Source organism: Morchella sextelata (assembly GCF_020137385.1).
Source record: "Morchella sextelata strain SCLS chromosome Unknown scls_9, whole genome shotgun sequence".
In the NCBI taxonomy this organism is placed as follows: Eukaryota; Fungi; Ascomycota; class Pezizomycetes; order Pezizales; family Morchellaceae; genus Morchella; species Morchella sextelata.
Window position 1 is genome coordinate 1,420,818 of NW_025408624.1, and position 19,799 is coordinate 1,440,616.

The window sequence follows — 19,799 nt, forward strand, 5'->3', positions numbered from 1 at the left end:
GCCTGCAGTCACCAAAATAAAATAAAAATTAAGAACAAGATAACTCAGCCATGGTATTCGGATATACAAATAACTCCCCAAAAAACAAAAACCAGTAACAGATCCACCATAAGAAGTTAACAAGTGATATATACTTTCAAAAAAAGAAACCAAAAAAAAAAAAACTCCAATCTCAAGTCTGCACGCCATCTACAGTCTTCTCCCTAAAGCCACTGGCCGGCGAGACACCGTCATTACTGTTGTCCCCGTCGGCCATCTGGAGTCTAATCTTCATCTGTAGCCATCTGAAAAAGCCCGGGCTTCGGCAGAACTTGCGGTAGAAGGCCTCCGCAGCTCTGTGTCTGTGGAAGCTAGTCTTCCCCTTAAACTGCACCTGGCACCCGTATTTCGAAAGACTGGTTAAGAAATCCTCCTCCGAGAAGTTTGCAATGTCAATCATCCTCGAGTTTGGCGAGAGCGTGGTCAGGGTTGCGAGGTACCGGTTTAAGGGTGCCAAGAACAACGCTGAAAGGAGTGCAAAGTGACGTCGGACGAAACGCCCGCATTCCTGCGCTACATTTGAGGGGAAGAAATATTAGAAAAAAGAAATCTATCCGACGAAAGGAATAGTACATATCACTCACGTGTTGTTTCCTCATCCTTCAAATAATGCTCCAATTTCCTCAAAAATACCAAGTCCTTAGCAAGCGATCCTTTCATGTCGTTGGTAATAAAGTTGTTTGTGAACTCGCGCTCACTAGAATAAAAAGTGTGAGATTTTCGTCTGAGCATGATCATAAGCATATTTTTCCGGGGAATAGAAGATATTTACTCTCTTACTTTACTTCCGGGGCCGACAAGTAAACAACATGAGGAGAAGCACTATCTTTCCCCTGCGACAAAACCCTTTTTAAGAAAAATGGATTTGTGATACCTATTAGGTAATGACGAAATGGGATCTTGTCCGAAATGTTAGTAAATTTAATGATAGAAAGGTTCAAAAGTCTCACCACCTCATGGCCATTTAAGAAGAAATCTATGAACGATATTAGTACATGTAGGTATTCAAGTGGAAATATAGTATGTATAGGGAAGAGTTCTGATTTCCTTACCTGACTGCATAGTGAGATATGGTCGGCAATCACCACCAAATGGTATCTTGGCACAAGATTAGCAAGGTGATAGAAATTGAGATTTCTAAAGCTTACTGGGCGAATTAAATCAACGGCCGCAGAAACAAATTCACTACAGGTCCTTGGATCATCTGCTAAGACTACCAATGGTTCCGATAGTAAGACCTAAACGTATGTGTTAGTTTAATCACCCCAAAACCTGTAAATAACTACCATAATCAAAATATATCATACCCGTTCAAAAATAATATATAGCTCTGAAATTGACGTGAGAAGCTGTGCAAGCCTTGCCCAAGAACCGAGGGGTTCAGATGTGTGGATCTCTTTGTATTCCACTCTAACGTCTGTTCTGGAAGTAGAGGCAGTGACACGGCCTTGTAATGGAAACGAAGGATGAGGAGGTCTATGAATCACGGAAATCACTTGTTCAGTACAACCTCGGGGGTTATTATAAAGCAACCAAGAGTAACGCCATACATATGAACATCCAGCAGTGAGCCCAAAAACGGCAATTCTTGTACTCCGGCCTCTGGACCCGCCCAAGCAGCTATATTCGAACATGCTGACTCTATGAGCGTAGGGCTCACTGCAAAATCTAATGTTGATATTGTTTTTACGAGGTGGGCAAATAATGGTGCAAAATCATGTTGTGAGACTAATACAAGAGATTTCTGACGGTAATTTCGCTTGACGGAGGTATCGCGTTGTTGGCGGAATAAACAAAAACCGTACCAGTAACCAGGGTCGTCGTCTGTAGGCTCACAAGGAACTTCGGGCGACGAATGGCGGAATTTGAAGTGAAAGGCCGAGTCTTCGATTGTATCTGAATTTACACGCTCGGGGAAGCTATGTGTAACATTAATAAATAAGAAAAGCCTATAATATAATCATCGTAATTAATATCAAGGGATACATACCTGCTAAAACATATGGTTTGAAGATCTGTTTGCGAGAATTGAGTTGAAGGAAACATGTATTCCACTTCGACACCTGTAATGGGTTAGTAAATCTTCATGAACTCTGCCCCTTTAAAATCGCACTTGCTACTGCAGTCACTTACCAATGTCGACATTGAAGTCACAAACGACGCTGCACAAACCCGTTTATTAGCTTTGAAGGAACCTGAAAGCCCTTGGTTCCTACTCACAAAGCGATCATCCATTTTCGCAAAGCGTCTAGAGAGAAGGGGTAATCCATTATTTCGTTGGCGTGCAAGGCTGCAGTCCATGAGGATGACGAGGAAGACGACGAATCGTCGCCATTAGCAACGGAGCCGTCTTCGCCGGCCATTTCATGTCGAGGGCGCGATTGGAATTCTATTGTGAAAGCTGTGGGCGCGGGGCTCCAATCTTGTTCTGGTTACTGTTTATTTTTATTTTTCTGGGGGAAGCCAAAGGATGAGATTGCGTTCTTCGGAGGGGTAGCAAGCAATGAATGGCAGCGGGCAGCAGCTTTGCTTGGTTGGGGGTAGGCCCAAGCTTCAAAAGGGTCGTTAGAGGTGGGAATAATAGGTGTGTGGAACCCCTGCAACCTTGCGCCACAGACAACGCACAGTTTCTTGTCATCTCGACGCCACATATTCTTGCGCCCATGCATGCGGTCCTTGCTTGAAAGAAGCTGCATACATGTCCTGGGAAGGGAAGGGAATCGGAATTGACTGGTGGACGCAGTTTCTTGGATCAGCAAGGCAGGCATTTCCTACAACCTTTTCTGGCATGATCTTACCAAAATAACCAAGTTATCCCCTCATCTCGCTTTTTGATTCGTCGGCGCATGGGCTCTCATTTCGTTAACCAATGACCGACCAAGAAGTCAAAGAGTGATATGTATTCTATTCTACTCTAGGCACATGTGGTTGGGAACATCGCGCAATCATATGTATGTACTCTAAGTAATCCGAGAACGGTATTGGCCAGGAAATTATTGTGGGGGGCTAAACGAGCACAATCAGCGCGCGGCATAATCTCGTTTAGTCCTGTTGCTGAAGGGCTTTAAAGTATCGGTCCGGACCTTAATAATTCTTATTTTAGATCCTAATATATCAGACGAGTAAAAAGAAGCCATGGGACTTATTGACAGAATTACAGAGTTAACCATGTAGCTGTTTAGTGATCCTTTGGATTGACAGTGTGAGGGATCAATCATTATTCGGAATACTGAGTGACCTGCTATGATCCTGTTCTTCCTGACGTCACATCCTTTTTAGAGCTCACATACTCCAGCTATTCCCTTCAAGGGGGGCTTGACTTATGCTTAAGCAGAGCTAGAGCTTGGATTCTCACTGTTGGATTACATGTATTTCTTCTGCTTATTTATAGACTATATGCATAATTACATGCTTATCTACTTAAGTAACTGTCTTCGAATTCGAAATACATATAGATGGACTCTTTTTATTAAAGAGTCCGAAATAAATGTAGATATATAGCGGTAGCAGAAGTATGTAGTACGCTCGAGGAGAGCGACCAACTTACTTCCGTATATAGCTCCGACTATGCTATCGTAAAGTCAAGTGCAAAATATGGTTTGGGGTGGGTCACAGCTTAAGTACAGTAGCTATACCTACATGTATATGTGGTAGGCTAGTAGCTCCGAGGACTTGGCATTATGGCCGATAAGGGTATATGTAATCAACTACATTTATGTTTATGTTGATGTAAATGCATGTACGTTTACCTCTTATCACTATCATAACGCGAAATTTTGTGGGGTAGTGTATGGAAAGGTATTTCTTTCTTTTTTACCCTTTTCCTAACTGAAACAACAGAGATATGAAACCACCCACAACTCCGAATGAAAAATCCCGTTCGGCGGTTGCACAAGACCAATTGACAAACCGAAGAAAGAAAAATCATTTATCGATACCAAATACAAATATCATTCTTCCATCATATCAGCAGCACCTGGGTTGTTTGTTTCCACCTCAGATCATGGCTTCGTATGCAAAGAAGTACAACTTTTAGAACTCCGATCGAACAAAGCCCTAATTTAATTTTTTTGAAGTTCCCAGATTTGTAAATTTTTTTATTTGATCGTAAGGAAAAAAAAGAACCACATTAACCCCAACCTTTTTACCATCCGGATGTAGCAGCGGCGGGAGTCTCGGTAGCGGTAGCAGTGTCCGCAGCCCAGTCACCACCAGTAGCATCCGCATCCCAGCTCGGCGCAGGGCCAGTAGCCTCGGGGGGGACGAAAGTACCGGATTGACCAGCAACATCCCAATCAGCACCGGCGGTGGCAGCAGCAAATCCACTCTCTGGTACAGCCTCCTCAGCACCAGGAACCTTGTCGGCCTCCTCGACAGCCTTCTGGTCCTCAGCCTCGGGGTCGCGGTAAAAGTAAAGATCGGTCATGACATCCCACTCGGCCTCCCTTGAAGGAATGGTTCCACGGAGACGGAGGACTTCACGGGCAAGCATCCACCAGATGAGACCAATGGAGTTACGTGACTTGTTGTTGGTAGGGATGGCAACGTCGACAAACTCAGTGGGAGAGTCGGTATCACACAGACCAATGACGGGAATGTTGACGTACGAAGCCTCCTTGATTGCCTGGGCATCGGTGCGAGGATCGGTGACGATGATGAGGCGGGGCTCTTTGAAAGAGCGAGTGATGTAGTTGGTGAAGTTACCGGGGGTGAAACGACCAGCAATGGCAGTAGCACCAGTGTGGGCGGCGAACTTCAGGACGGCACGCTGACCGTAGGGACGGGCGGAAACAGCGCAGATATCGGCAGGGTTGTCGATAGTCGCGATGATTCGGGCAGCGAGAACAATCTTCTCCCTATAAATCACAAAAAAGAATCGTTAAACCAAGTTCGTTAAATAGATGTGTTTCAAACCGGTAAACTGATGATTGATATAGCTTCGATTGTAGAGAATTAAACTAACCAGGTCTTTCCGATGTTGATAATGTTGATACCGTCAGGCCTTGTCTTCCACACATATGGGTCCATGTGGACCTATTGCCATTTCCAGTCAGCGCTGAAAGCTTCTCCAAAACCCTTTATATCTCCCACTTCTTGATATCCAATGTGTACCCACTTGCAAGTTCTTGGAGCCCATGTGCGCCTGGGCAGCAAGGAGCATCTCAATGTCCTTGTCTGTCGCATCAAAAATCGAGCTGCGTGCCGCCGACATGATTTTAAATTTCTGGGACGGGATTGTTTTAAGATTGAAATTCGAGATCCCTCCGGGGCGTTAGGAAAACGAGGCAGCTGTCGTAAAAGTGGATGTTGTCGTGATGTTGCCTGGATCTCGCACTGTTGCTGGTTGTGAGGTTGCGGTTGAATTGTGGGCGTAAAATTACAGGGTTAGGTCTATTGGGACTGTCTTTTTGGCGGGGTGTTTGTGTGCGTGAGCCCTGTAGGTGCAGCCTCTCATGTGGCGTCGGTCAATGTGGCTGTTACAGGAGCACGTGATTTCTCGTCCCACTAATATTCGGCATCATCAGTTGTGAGTCAACCTGCCGCTCCTGTAGGTACGATATTCTGCATCTGAGCGAATCGCTTGCCCAACGCATTGGTTCGTAACATGTGTTGTCTATGGTGACGAAAGCTAAGATGAGACTTAGACCATAAATATTGACACGGCGTTGCACTACAATAAGCATAACAGCATTGGTGGTGAGCTAGCACACCCCTTTGTGTGTCCGCTGATTGCTGCTCACCACCAGTGCCAATGTCAGCAATTGTAGTTTGGCCCTCACTTTTCTTACTGCCACTTGAGATAACTACACGTAGGTACTTTCTAGACTATTTATTTCATATGATGTTTAGTTACGCTTCTCCATAATCCCAGCACCTGCAGTGAAACCTCACTTAGAATATGTACCTGGTAAATACGTAACCACTCCTGCTATTCGCACTGCCAGGATTCCAATGGCAAACGTCTTTCCAGGATCAAATAGTTGAATGGGCAATGATGCTACGTGTGTGCGTGGTCAGTCTTACCTTCAGCTACTCCACCCCTCAATTCGATGCCCGAGCTCATATGCTGCGCCACGCTTTCAAAATATTATCTTAAGCTATTGAAACTATAAATACAGCTCATATTTATCACTATCATGTCAAATATCTCTCGCACCATCCACAATAGAATCTTCATCTCTATCACTGTACTCTTGCTCGCTGTAACCCCTGTCTTCGTCTTTCCAGGAATCGATAACTCTCCACAACTCTCCACTACCGAAACCCTCAGCCGCATAACGTCGTTCCTCAACCCATTTTCAACCACAAAATACTCAGGCAACATGACTGGAAAGAAATCAGTGGCTTACTTTGTGAATTGGGTTTGTCTCTATTAAACTTGCAAATCAAGGACCAGTTTTGACGCTGAGCCCACGTATCACAGGGGATCTATGGTCGAAACTATCAACCACAGGACGTGCCAGCTGAATATCTAACCCATATCTTGTGTGAGTAATGCTAGCAGATAGTCATGAAACTAGAAATAAATGATTCCTAACGAGTAGCGTTCTTTGTAGACTCTTTCGCAAATGTTCGCCCAGAAAGTGGTGAGGTGTAAGAGACTCTGATTTCTAGAGCGCTTTCAGCTTGACTATATATATATACTTACATATACACATATAATATTCAGTTACCTGAGTGATACCTACTCTGATCTTGGTATTTTATCTCCTTCAAAGGCATGTGTTTGGACACACTAACAAATCGTTTTAGAGAAGCACTACTCCACAGATTCTTGGAACGACGTTGGGTATTCAAGTTTTGCTTCTCCCAAATAGCAGAAATGAAAGGATTAGCTAATTCATCTCATTAGTACCAATGTCTATGGCTGTATAAAACAGCTATTCCTACTCAAAAAACGCAACCGTAAACTTAAGACCCTCCTCTCTATTGGGGGCTGGACCTACTCCAGTAACTTTGCGGTTCCGGCGTCGACAGCGACTGGAAGAGAAAAATTTGCTTCCAGTTCCATAGAGCTATTGAAGGATTTGGGCTTCGATGGTATTGATATCGATTGGTTAGTCCTTATCATGGTCAAACGATGTTGAGGTTTGCAATTCTAACGTTATTGTCATTTATAGGGAATTTCCTAAAGGTATCTTTGTTATCCATGTTAATACAAAACCCCCAGGTTAAGTGGGCGTTTGCTGACCTTTAATCTATTTCAGATATTACTGAAGCACAAAACTTCGTACTGCTCCTAGCCGAGTGCCGCCGTCAATTAGACGCCTACGCTGCTCGGCACTGTCCTGGAACAAGGCTTCTTCTGACGATTGCTGTAAGGAACCCAAATTATCGCCTATCATTCTTCCAAAAAGTGATGAATAAAGTTTTCGCTAACAATCCTATTACAACAAAGGCACCCTGTGGTACCGCTAATTACTCTAAACTCCTGATGAGGGAAATGAATCAATATCTCGACTTTTGGAATCTTATGGCCTACGACTTCGCCGGTTCTTGGGACTCATCCGCGGGGCACCAAGCAAATCTATACAAATCACATCAACACCCTGCTTCAACACCTTTTAACGCCAACGATGCTATTGAAGCATATGTTTCAGGTGGAGTTCCGGCACACAAGATCGTGATGGGTCTCCCACTTTACGGCCGCGCCTTTGAGAATACTAATGGGCCAGGCCACCAGTTTTCCGGCATCGGCGCCGGATCCTGGGAGAATGGCGTTTGGGACTATAAGGATCTTGCAAGGCCAGGTGCACACGAGACAGAAGACAAGAATATTGTTGCAAGTTGGTGCTATGATCAGAATTCAAGAGTCATGGTCTCGTATGATACACCAAGTATCGCTGAAGCAAAAGCATCGTACATCTGCTCAAAAGGTCTTGCAGGTGGTATGTGGTGGGAACTTAGTGGTGACAAGCCGATCACGGATCCAAGGTCGCTGATCAAAACTACCGTTGACACGTTTGGTGGGTGCCACGCACTTGAGACCACGGAAAACTTGATCAACTACCCCGCAAGTAAGTATGAGAACTTGAAAAACTGCTTCGGGAATGAGTAGGGTGGGAGAGAGTGGAGGAGAGTGTCCCATCATACCAGTTTCTTAATGGCAGGACTCGTCTCACTTAGTCACTGTATAAAATTTTCTCTATTTTCTTATTTCTCATTCTCTACTTGCTATGTGTAGGAGATCATATATGCATGTGCAACCATAGCAATGGCAAAGATTGTGTATTGTAGCCACGTGACTTCTCTTTCCATCTCTAGTTCAATAGAACATTTACCGATCACATTGCATCACTCGGTTCAAGCAGGACCTCTTTCCTGTAAGCTTTGTATCTCAGTCACAATACATCACTCGGCATCTCTGCCGCCACCGGCCTGCTATCAGACCACTCTCTCAGCGACCACCGCACTAGTCTTCGTTATATAGTCCATTTCCTTGTAGAGATGAACATGAAATCTCTAAAAATAAAGTTTTCCTTGACAATTTGGCGTGAGACATATTTACATGTAGTTTTGATCAGGTTGACATGGCGCGAAAGTCTTATGCACCAGATGAATGGATTGGTAACTTGAATTACAAACATGTAGACATATGTTTACATTAATCCGATCGGATATAATCTTATCTAAATCTCATTTAACAGCATACAATATATTCACATTGCAATAGTTTTTCTTGGGTATCAAACTACGCTATGGTGAATTACCATACTCAAATGACCTTGTAATCCAAACAAAAAACCGAGCAGTTAAGCAAAACGACCGTAACATTCCTTACATGTTCGCTAATTTCCCGCTCAAACCTTGCAATTCCTCGCTTCCATGTAGTCCCAAGATCTTCAAACAAGTCAACAAAAAGAAAAGGAAAAACCCGCAATTTAGAAATCTGGTTACCCAGAAAAAATAGCTCGTGGAACGACGAACGAATTTTAACCTCCAAAAATCAGCCTAGGTATTCTTAGGGTACTCGCCTGGGAAGTGGAGGCCACTAATAGTGCTCTGAGACTCCATCCGGGGTGAACTAGGCCTACCTTCTAGAGCCCTTGCCGGGGCGTTCTCAGAAATTGAAGGTGCCCCCACCACAGCTCCTGAGTGATGCCCATGCTCGACAGGGTACTCGTGAAGTCCAGTAACGGGGTCAATCCCATAGCTAGCGGTAGGCTTACGAGAGGGGGGCCTTCTCTGGAAAGTTGGGCTAGACGGTTTGTTCTCATTAGCAGCGATAACGTTGCTCCAATCAATGTTTGAGAGATTTGAGCCCGGCCCGCCCATTCCTGTGTCGGGTAATCCGGTAATGGGATCAATTCCGTAGCTAGCTGTTGGCTTACGAGAGGGTGGTCCCCGACGGCGGTTTGCAGAGTTTTGGCTCTTGGAGAGAGCTTCATGGTCAGTGTAGTCGTGCCTGACAGACATGCGGCGCTCGACAGCAGGTGGAATTTCGGCTCCAACAGGAAGGAATTCGTCGGCTTCCTCTTCCATTGTGTTGTGAACAGGGTGCTATCATCATTAGTGCGATCTTTCACAAAAATGTGTTTTTATAGAACGAACCTTCTCATCATAAGACCAGGTAGAAGACTGGCTACCGCTGCGAGGCCTTCCCGATGGCTGTTCTCCATATCCATATGAACCACCAAGAGCACCAGCAGCCCCAATGATTGAACGGTCTGATTCACCAGTCAAGCTGGCAGCCCCACGATTGACATTAAGGTCACTTGGGAATCTACCACCTTCAGGTCGCTTGTTTTCTTGTACAGCAGGTACTGCAAGAGCACTAGCATCAGTGGAGTACGGTATTTCATCGGCTTCATCATTGTCTAGTCCGATATCGTCACTGGTTTCCTCTGGGTTGGTAGTATCGATAGATTCATGGCGACCGTGTACTACTCCCGTGACAAATGCGTTGCGCTCGGCGCCAGATACCTCGGTGAGTCTCTTGATGTCTGCGTACCACGCAAGCATAGCTTCATGGGATTCGGCACGGAAAACCCAGTTGTGGCCCCTATGTACTGTTAGATATGAGAGTCTTCGGCCAGACCGGAAAGATAGTAGTTACATATGAAGGACACCTGTTTGACGAGCCTTCAAGATGAATTTGTGAGATGTGGCACCAGGCTCAGAGTGCTTTCCAAGGGAGGCCTCTGGAAGATAAAGAGACATGACTGGATCAGGATCACTAGTGCGGTCGGATACTTTGCTAATCGATCATTAGTAGTTATCAAGGGAGCGAAAAGATGATAGACTCACAATTCGTGTAAATGGGTCGATGACAAGACAAACCTGCGCCATGATTAGTAGGTATTTCAGTGTTAGATCTTTGCGGGAACATACCACCCGGGCGTGTAGGACTTGAGGTATTTAGACTTCCTTTCCATCAAACCGGAGCGGACCTCGAGAGCAGCAGGGTGCTGATGGCCAGGATATTCGATGTCATTAACAGTTCTCAATGGAACCGACGAACCACCTATTCCCGAATCTCGTTCAACGAAAGCTGACCATTCATGATCAGCTGGTAGTTGCAGAGTAGATGTCGTCAGCCTCTGTGCAAAGTCATTTTGACCTTCTCCTTCAAGTTTAATAAGCTTGATGTAGGTCTCAAAAGATTTTTGAATCTCAACAACAATGATTCTCTCTAGCTCGCGACCGCTGGTTTCGATGTTGATATATGCCTAGTATTATTTAGAATGTTGTTGTTATCAAGAAACTGATGAGAACTTACTTTGTGAAGATAATTCTCTTCATCAATTTGGCGCTTGAGCTGCCTTTGCAAACCGAGTTTGACTAGGTAAGGGTCTGTCTTCCCGGAAGCGTTTTGTGGGTTTGAGTCGAGAGCAGTGAGAGCCTCTGTTAATTTGATAATCTCCTTACGGGTATTCTCTTTTTCTTTGTCAACATTATTTTTGAAGTCGGATGACAGTGCCTTGATCTCCTTGATCTTGAAATTGAGGTCTGTCCTCAGGCTATTGAGGTTATTGATGATACTAGCAAGAGTCTTGGTGGCATTATCATTGCTACCATAGAGGTCTTTTTGGAACTCTCGCAAAACATTATTTGTTTCCAAGATGCCGCCGCTCTTAATAAAGTCTGACGGCTGAATAGTGGTGTTCAAGGTTTGACTGATCTTAGTTACTCCCTTGGCACGGTTCTCATAGGATACCTGAACCTCGCGGAAATAATTGATGAAGTCCTTCAAGACCTTCCTCCATGCTATAATTATGAATAAGCATTCGATATGAATTGGATACTAGAGTAAATCTACTGTGGATATAACTTACCAGAGAATCGGTTGGCAAGTGTTTCAGTGGGGTTGGTTTGAGTGGGGATTGGTGTGTAGAAGACCGAGTTTCTACTCTCGGGCTCACCAACAGAGCCTGACCGGGATTTTTTGGAACCAGAACGATTCACGGAGTTCTTTCTAAGCGTTGATTGCTGGTATTCATCATTCGCATGAATTCCGGCTCCTTCGGCCGGATTAATAGCAGATGTATTGGCCATAGTAGCTAGCTACAGATGAGGTGGCTAGATGCTGGATGAATGATAGATTTGAGATGCGTAGAGGATTGAATGCAGGGAAAGGTGACGAGGAGGAAGAAAGGAAGAAAGGGATGGTGGATGGAGCGAGTAGGAGCAGCAGAGAATTAAACAGCTGCGGAGATGGAACGAGGCGGACACAAAGAGATAGCTGAGGTGGGGAAGCTATCTGGAGATCCCGCGACCAAAAAAACAAGGAATCAGGGTCTCTGCAGCGGCTAGAAACTCGTGCGAATAAAGATCCGCAGGCTAACTAACGGGATCAGATTCCCTTTCCGCTTTCACTTCACTCCTTTTGATATAAACCCCACGGTTTCTAGCACAGATTCGTACCACCCGCACTCATTGCTACTACAACAAGTGCGGGACTAAGGGCGGGGTGAGTCTCTTGGCATAATCCCCCCCACCATCTTCATCGACGTCATTCAACCGGAAAAGAGGGGTCTTGCAAGGCTGTGGCCCGTGCTTGAGCCGAGCATCAAGATTGGAGTTATGGCGACGACGTTGTTAAAACACTGATAGATATCGTGCTATTGACGCATGTTTCGCCGGAAACGGCGCTTTTGGAATAAAAATTCAAAAGTGTACCATTCTTCATGATATAAAGTCGCTCAAGTGGGGATGTGGGGTTTTGTGCAAATGTGTAAGAGCGTTTCAATTGAAATTCAATCGCATCGGCCTGGTGTCCGGCCATCGATATGAGATATAAGAGATGTTGAGGGAATTTCTGAATGAATGGATTTAATAAAAAGAAGGAAAGACACTCGGTTTGATAATACATACAGTAACAAAAAAGGCCCGAAAACCTAGAATGTTTATATGTAGAGTTATGCCCTAAGCTTTGCGAACTTGGAACTTACCTTGAACCCCCAAACCGCAGGATCCCTCACACTCTGTCCTTGTGCTTACCCATCTATAGGACATGTACATGTAGGTATGTATGTACATTTCTCCAGTGCAAGCATCAATTACAGATACTAAGTAGGGCTAGAACCGAAGGGCCGGCTTCTACACAAAACGCACGATGTACCTGATTACCGCACATTTCAGTAAGACCCCTTCCCTTGAGAAAGCATTGGGTAAAAAGAAAGGCCATCTCTTTTATACAAGTATTTAGGTACATGTACTGACTGTGTGTACCTACATCAATACATATGTAGGTACATAGGGTAGGTACAAGACAGTATCTGCACATACCTCTGGGAATTAGCTAGGGCTCGTGCACTGTAGCTCCGTACTTTCTAAATACAGCACAAGCAAGCACAGATGAATTCAATACTCTAAAGAGATAGAGTAAGAGAAGGAGCGTCAATGACACTTGGGCCCAATCACTGTAGAATATTCCACTACCCCTAGCTGTTCCCAAACTCTTATTTTCCTCCCCGTATCTATGCATGCGGTTGAGCATCGATAGGTAGGCACATGTACCTTGTGTCAATTACCCTTTGGTCCCTGGCCCTGGCCCTGCTCTGTTCTGTTGTTCCTAGCAAGATTGTCTGACCGTCCCTCATCGGTCGGTGCACGTCACAAGGACCGCTGTTCTTGGCACAGCCCCAACCTCCAAACCTGGTCAAGTCTCGACATCACAGAAAGAGAAAAACCCCAACACCTTCTTCACTTCACGACACGATTCAACACCACCTGTCAGCATCTTTTTTCTCTTGCGAATCTATCTCGAAACCCTTCTTGTCCTCTAGTCACCGTTTAATAACAGATTCATTGTTATTTGTTCTGCTCATATACCATAACATCGCCTCATCTCAACTCGTCACGTCGAATCGCCAAAGAGAAAACATGTCACGAAGAAGCGGAACCACATCAAATGATGCAAATTCTCCCGTTAAAGGTATCAGCTTCTTCGTTCATCGGAATTTCCATAGTTTATGCTCTCAGTGCCTTCAGCTAACTGTACTGTCCCAAGATGCCGAGACGAAAGCAAAAGCGACAGAACTTGCCGTCGACAATAGACATTTCTCCATGATCCGGTAAGAATATCTCACAGGATCCACTATGTCTCTACTGCAGGAGGAATTCAAGTAGATCTAACGAATCGCCATGACTCTCATAGCGCACTACACATGGCCGACCTGATCACTGAACTCAACGGTTTGTTCAATCCCGAAAGAATCATAGCGGGATTGGTCAGGAGCTAATCATTAACAACAGGTTTTTGCGGCGCAATGAGCATATTCTCATCCCTGCGGTACTGCCTTGGCAGTCCCGATGACCTCTCACAACTCTACATTGCAATGACATTCATGCCATTTGGGCTTTTCTTTGACTTTATGGACGGAAAGGTCGCTAGATGGCGCAAGAAGAGCTCCCTTATGGGCCAAGAGCTGGATTCACTCGCTGACCTTGTTCGTTTCTCTTATTTACCACCACCACCACCACCACTGTAAATGCTAACATGCGACACTTAGATCTCTTTCGGCATGGCCCCCGCCTCGTGCGCCTTCGCTCTCGGTTTCCGCACTTTTCTTGACACTATCTTCTTAACTTTTTTCGTCCTATGTGGCCTTTCTCGTTTGGCACGTTTCAATGTGACAGTTCAAATGCTTCCCAAAGATGCCACAGGAAAGTCCAAGTACTTCGAAGGAACACCTATCCCAACCACACTTTCTATTGTATCATTGATGGCGTACTGGGCGTCTAAGGGCTGGCTTCTGGATTCTCTGCCACTTGGAACTATTGGAACTGGATTATTGGAATTCCATCCGGCGGTTTTAATCTTTTGTGCGAGCGGATGTGCGATGGTGTCAAAGTCGATACATATTCCAAAGCTCTGAGTTAGGTCTCATGATAGGTGGTTTTCTTTTGTATTTTCGCGGACCATCTCTGTGGGATTGTGAGAAAACAATTTGCTGGCAGCGCTTAGCAACATTAAGTTGCTGCGAATCACACTTCACACACTCGTTCTCATATATACCAACTGAGCGGCGATCTTAAAGATTCTGATTGCTTTTTTCCCCTACTATCATTTCCCCCTGCTTGTATCTGTGTTCTGCGTTTTACTCTTTACGAATTCATTATAACTTCAAGTTTTCTTTCTATTTTTGTGAATTTTAGTTCAATACCACCACAGTTAGTGGAAGATTTTGGGGGCGAAACAGGGCGTTTAAGGAGATATATCATGCATAATTTTTGTCCTAGTACCCATGAATGCGGGTAGTATAGTGGGCTACATGTACGAATAGCTACAAGATAATCTGGAAAGATAAAGCTCCTGGGAAACCCGCCACACGTACACGAAAATCTGGAATTTGAGAGGGTAATTTGCCTATTGCAGTAACATTGTGATCATGGAATGAACACTTTTGAAGTCTAACAAAACTTGAAGAAGTAAAGCTGCGTCATTGCAAGGTTTAGGTAGTGATGTTTCTCTAGGTTGTGTCTGATAGATCCTAGATACGTGTAGTCTAGAGTAGAATACTAACCCAAAATTTGGGTTAGTATCAAGGATGCCAACGATTCTGGACCCGAACTAACACTAACATTACTGTACGGTTAGAAACAGACTCGGCCCCAACTCTTGAATTTTGGCGAGTACATATATATATCTGCTACGTATCTCTAGCTTATATATGCACTACATGTAGGACGCACGTTTCCTGGTCCCTTTTATCTCTCCAATGAAGTCGGAAAGCAACCTGTACGTGACCCGAGGGCTCTGCATCTTTGCTAGTATACTTAGCAAGTTTGCTACATGATATAAGTACAGTATGTACCTATATCGTCCTTGGCTATTCGGGTTGCATTATACAATTAATGAAGTAATCAATCAATCAATCAATCAGTCCTTGGCTAGATCGGGGTTAGGGTTCAAATACGAGTGACTCGGTGTGGTTGTAAATGGCCAATTTGAAGCATTAGACAATTTATCATAATATTTACCCGCAATGCTCGCCTGGATATCAGATGCACTCTTATAAAAACGAGTCGATTTTATAAAACTACATGCAGGGTTGGGTTAGTTATGTTGGGATTCACTGTCATAACCGCTCAAAAGAGACAGGTTACTCTTTTCGGTCTGTGAGATCATTGACACGATTTGATAAATATATCTGGCCTAACGTTGGGACCGTTGCAATTATAACCTATTCATTCCAATTAAACATGGCAGCTATGGGGACGCAAGGGCGATAGCCCAGAAGGCGCCACGCGTTCCTGTCTTCTTTTCTGGCGTTATCGTTCTGGAATTTTCTAGGACTGTGCCATGGGATAACTACATGCATGCACTCCTATCATAGGCCCTTACTGATGTGTCGTCATTCTAGTACTAAACAAGAACTAGGGAAACCCCCTCAATACATGACGGGAGTGTTTGAATAGAAGGTTTCATTGTAGAATAAAGGTGAACGGAGATCTTCAGGCGCTTATTTTACAAGAGTAATGATTACAAGAATCAGCAAACCTCTCGTTCTATGCAAGTATTCTATCAAGATATCGTGCTGGTCACACTTACAATCAATGTAGCAAAGAAGGGGGATACATGTAGGTGCGAAAGTCGACGCCATATAGCTGGGGTGAGTGATGGAACATGATCAGGGAAACAGATAATTTAAAGTTTAGTAGTGACTGGTTCGAAAATAACTTTATTGCCAAAACTTACATGTATGTAGTAAGGAGGTTCTTTATGTTAGCGCTGGCGTTCGCGCGCTATGAGCTACGCGGGGAATTGTTTGCAAGGTCACTCCTACGAGGCCGGCAAACGAGGGGAAAGGGACCTGCTCCCGGGCCCTTTCAACTGCCACTCCGGCCACCAATATCACCTTGACTAATAATCGATTCAAATAAATAGCAATGCATGGCAAGGGTAATGGTGAGATAGAAGTAAAGTTTAAGCAATCGATCAGTTAGTAGTAGCAAACCCCAATTAACCACCTTTCTCCCAAGCTCTTCTTGAGTAATATGTCCCACCCTTGCCCCCCCAACTGCCTCAATCCATATCCATATAAATACAAAAGACTATCGTGAGAAGAAAAGGAAGTTGCGGGTTATACAGATGGAAGACGGCAAAGAGAGGTGCTCTAATAATGCACGTGAAATGAGGAATAAACGATGGCTGAAAAAAAAAAAAAAAAAAAAAAAAAAGGGAATCACAAGGGGAAAAACGAACGATAAGATAGACCAAAAAATGAAACAAAATAGGGTCACAAAAGGAATGCAAGAAATGTGATAAAATAAAAGTGCTTATAACAGGATCCACCGATGTCCCCTTTGTCAACCATGCCCACCTGATATCAATAGAAATAAATAAAGGAAAATGATATATAAGAAACAAAAATAAAAACCATCATCCTAGAACGATTTATCCCGCAAAACCCACCAATTGCCATTTACAGCTGACTACAGAATAAAACTGGATCCGGGAGAACAAAAAGGATGACATGGATAGAATAGCAGGGGAAGAACTACAGATAGGAACTACAGAAGAAAAAAACCCAACGATTTAGCCTTTCCTAGACCTCAAATAAATAATAACCTTAGACTGATCATTTCTCTAATTTCCATCTGGGTTTGTAACCTGTATCAAGCGTATTAGTAAAAAAAAATAAAAAATAAAAAAATGCTTGGATTTAAGTGCCCAATTTTGGAGAACGATAGACTCACCTTAAGAATCCTTCGAGAATAGTCCTGGTTATCTGCAATGCTTCCGACACTGTCCCTCCTTTGAATCATTACGGGATCCAGCCGATGATCCTGTTCGGGCTTCCTTGCAAACTCCCTTGCTGCTGCAGATTTCCTGTATTCCTCCTCAACCCTCTCTCTTCTTCGCTTCTTCATCAGGAAGAAAGCCCCAAAGCCAATAGCAGCAACTACAAGCACTCCAACGACTACTCCAGCGGCAACACCTGCGGTATTGACTGATTTTGAAGGTTCGGATGTAGCGGTAGCGGAAGGCGATGTAACGGGCGCTGCGGTAGTTGATGCTGCTGCCGTAGATGAAGTTGATGAAGCAGATTCTAAGTAGTATATCAGTATAAGGGCCCTTCGAATTGGCCCATGTCACTAACCGGTTGATGTGCTTGTAGCAGCGGATGAAGATGATGAAGGCGCTGGGTCCTCATCAGGAGTGCCATCTTCCAAACCTGTCAGGTACACTGAGAAATATGTGCCCAAGCGAGTACCACCTACATAACGCGTGAGCCAACATTCGAAAAGTACTAATTGTGTAATGAATATGTGTTCCTACATGTTTCTGTTTTATATCCAGGACAGGTTTGTTTGCAGTCGCTGTCGTCAACTTTATAAATATCGTTGGGAAGTGTTTGTGAGCACAAGCAAATTGTTTCGTTCGTCATTGCCTGTACCGAGTATCCCGGACCACCAGCGGCTTTCGCGTCGTCTACACATGTTACTCGACATGCACCCCTCGACTGGAAGTCGTCCGACCCCTTGACTACCAAACTCCCTTGGTTGCTATAACAGGCGTAGTATGTGGCATCTGCACCGAGAGCCAGCTGAAAATACCCGCTAAGAGCAGCAAGCACCAATGTTGATAGGTGCTTCATTGTGTAGGAGATATGTAGTAGTTGGTGGTAGTGGTGGTGGTGGTGATGATGGTGAACGCAGAGTGTAGAGTAATGCGACCGCTTGAGATAGTGTGAGGGAGCCGGAACGGCTAGATGATATGCTGTTGCTGGCCACCCCGTCGGTTAGCACTAAAGGGAATGAGGAGGGGCAGCAGCAATAGTAACAAAAATAAAAAAAATAAAGAGGCAAAGAGTAATTGTAAAGATGTGGAGAAGAGGGTAAACGGTGAACTCAGGGGGAAAGAGATAGAATAGACTGAGGACTAGGATGACAAACCAAATAAGGCTCAGCAAGGGTTCATTCACTCGTCAACTGTAAACGATCGGATGCGAAGCAGCGCGACGCAGGAACGGCTAGCTGACGACGACTATAGCGAGCGGCTCCTCCACTTCCCCTGTGTTGAGGGAGGGGCAAGACGAGGGACAGTTGAAAGCAAAGGGACAACTATGTATGTGTGTATGTGGTGTACAATACACAAGAACGAGCGAAAGGGAGGATATGGGAGGAGAGGATCAAGTCGGGTCAGGAGGAGTAATAGTAATAATACGAAAAAGAAAACTGAGGGGGAATAAGAGTTCAGGTTCAGGGAAAAAGAGCGAAGAAACAGATAGAAAGGACAGACTGGGGTTGAACGTGGAGACAGACAGCAAAGAGCGTGAAGAGTGAAGAGGGAAAAAAAGAGGGAAAGGGAAAGGATGCTTCTACTGCTGTCAGAGACTCGGATGAGGCCGTCTAAGGTTCCCGCCTAATACACCAAAACGGACAGGAGAACACAGACTGCGAACGAACGGCCGGTGTTTTACCCACAAACAAAGCTGACAACGAGTGTGTATGATGACTACTGCCAAAACTTCTTCACAAACAAAACGAGTGTGATATGTTGTGTTGAGAACTGACGATGAATGATGATGATGGTATTGGGGGTTATGGAAATCACTTCTTCTTTTCCTCTCTGTTCTCAAACTCGCTCTCTACGAAATACAGGAAGGGGGTGCACCGGACCAGGGTTGAACGATATGTATGCGAGAATGGCAGAAAATAGAAGTGAGCGGCGAGCAAAATTTGCAAAAGCGGCGACTTTCCGGAGTTGTTACCCCCAACGCCCAGCTCTCCTTTGACAGAGGCTGTGCGGGTGGACGTGCCGCGCAGGGGATCGCAGCCCACACCTCTGTTACCTGTAATCTCCTTCCTCACTTCAACTCTATTCCGACAAGCCGGCTAACCGCATACATTCAAATCAGCTGCAATACATACATGTAACTACATATGTACCTACCTACGCTCTCTACATACAGTTACTAAACTTGAAAAGCTGTTCTCGTAGGGAACAAATACATATTAAAATCCTTCTTCCACATCTCAGGATCACCTCGATCCTAACCTCATTTCCCATAGTGTCAAACGTCTCAGTCATGCCCTTTACTGGTTATTCCCTTAAAACCATCCTTATCACCCGAGATTACCCTTCCAGGTTAACCTCTGGTTATCAGTGCTTGGAGTGCCTGAGAAGAGGCAAAAAGGGAAAGGAGCGAGTGTGTTGATACAAATTGAAACACTGCCCGAACATGTTGCAGGGGTGTATCAACATTTGATGAACCGACAAAGCGGCGCTGACAGTATGATTCGTGTGCAGAAATCAGGAACCGTACAGAGCGGATCCACACACCCGCAGCTAGTCCACCACACCTTTT

The 19,799-nt window shown here is 44.7% G+C and overlaps 6 protein-coding genes across 6 annotated transcripts; 2 read left to right on the top strand and 4 right to left on the bottom strand.

The window, feature by feature from the left end:
• Positions 1-172: 172 nt before the first annotated feature.
• Positions 173-2,402, bottom strand: H6S33_013051 (uncharacterized protein; the record flags this gene model as incomplete). The annotated part of the gene is made up of 11 exons (XM_044844418.1): positions 173-552; positions 624-736; positions 820-938; positions 990-1,015; positions 1,092-1,137; positions 1,188-1,277; positions 1,347-1,515; positions 1,590-1,958; positions 2,030-2,102; positions 2,173-2,201; positions 2,260-2,402. 11 exons carry the CDS (start codon positions 2,400-2,402, stop codon positions 173-175), a joined length of 1,557 nt encoding a protein of 518 aa, XP_044694760.1.
• Positions 2,403-4,183: 1,781 nt separating this feature from the next.
• H6S33_013052 (uncharacterized protein) lies at positions 4,184-5,251 on the bottom strand (the record flags this gene model as incomplete). The annotated part of the gene is made up of 3 exons (XM_044844419.1): positions 4,184-4,895; positions 5,003-5,073; positions 5,156-5,251. The coding sequence occupies 3 exons, from the start codon at positions 5,249-5,251 to the stop codon at positions 4,184-4,186; spliced, it is 879 nt and encodes a 292-aa protein (XP_044694761.1).
• Positions 5,252-6,176: 925 nt separating this feature from the next.
• On the top strand, positions 6,177-8,098 carry H6S33_013053 (uncharacterized protein; the record flags this gene model as incomplete). The annotated part of the gene is made up of 9 exons (XM_044844420.1): positions 6,177-6,401; positions 6,464-6,527; positions 6,597-6,633; positions 6,710-6,738; positions 6,793-6,829; positions 6,893-7,096; positions 7,161-7,174; positions 7,248-7,357; positions 7,439-8,098. 9 exons carry the CDS (start codon positions 6,177-6,179, stop codon positions 8,096-8,098), a joined length of 1,380 nt encoding a protein of 459 aa, XP_044694762.1.
• An 893-nt stretch (positions 8,099-8,991) lies between these two features.
• H6S33_013054 (uncharacterized protein) lies at positions 8,992-11,535 on the bottom strand (the record flags this gene model as incomplete). Its single annotated transcript, XM_044844421.1, has 7 exons — positions 8,992-9,540; positions 9,592-10,042; positions 10,097-10,237; positions 10,288-10,320; positions 10,372-10,709; positions 10,760-11,247; positions 11,316-11,535. The coding sequence occupies 7 exons, from the start codon at positions 11,533-11,535 to the stop codon at positions 8,992-8,994; spliced, it is 2,220 nt and encodes a 739-aa protein (XP_044694763.1).
• Positions 11,536-13,365: 1,830 nt separating this feature from the next.
• On the top strand, positions 13,366-14,360 carry H6S33_013055 (uncharacterized protein; the record flags this gene model as incomplete). The annotated part of the gene is made up of 5 exons (XM_044844422.1): positions 13,366-13,417; positions 13,493-13,556; positions 13,640-13,677; positions 13,738-13,931; positions 13,995-14,360. 5 exons carry the CDS (start codon positions 13,366-13,368, stop codon positions 14,358-14,360), a joined length of 714 nt encoding a protein of 237 aa, XP_044694764.1.
• A 2,714-nt stretch (positions 14,361-17,074) lies between these two features.
• H6S33_013056 (uncharacterized protein) lies at positions 17,075-18,086 on the bottom strand (the record flags this gene model as incomplete). Its single annotated transcript, XM_044844423.1, has 4 exons — positions 17,075-17,098; positions 17,185-17,537; positions 17,589-17,705; positions 17,768-18,086. 4 exons carry the CDS (start codon positions 18,084-18,086, stop codon positions 17,075-17,077), a joined length of 813 nt encoding a protein of 270 aa, XP_044694765.1.
• Between the last annotated feature and the right edge of the window lie 1,713 nt (positions 18,087-19,799).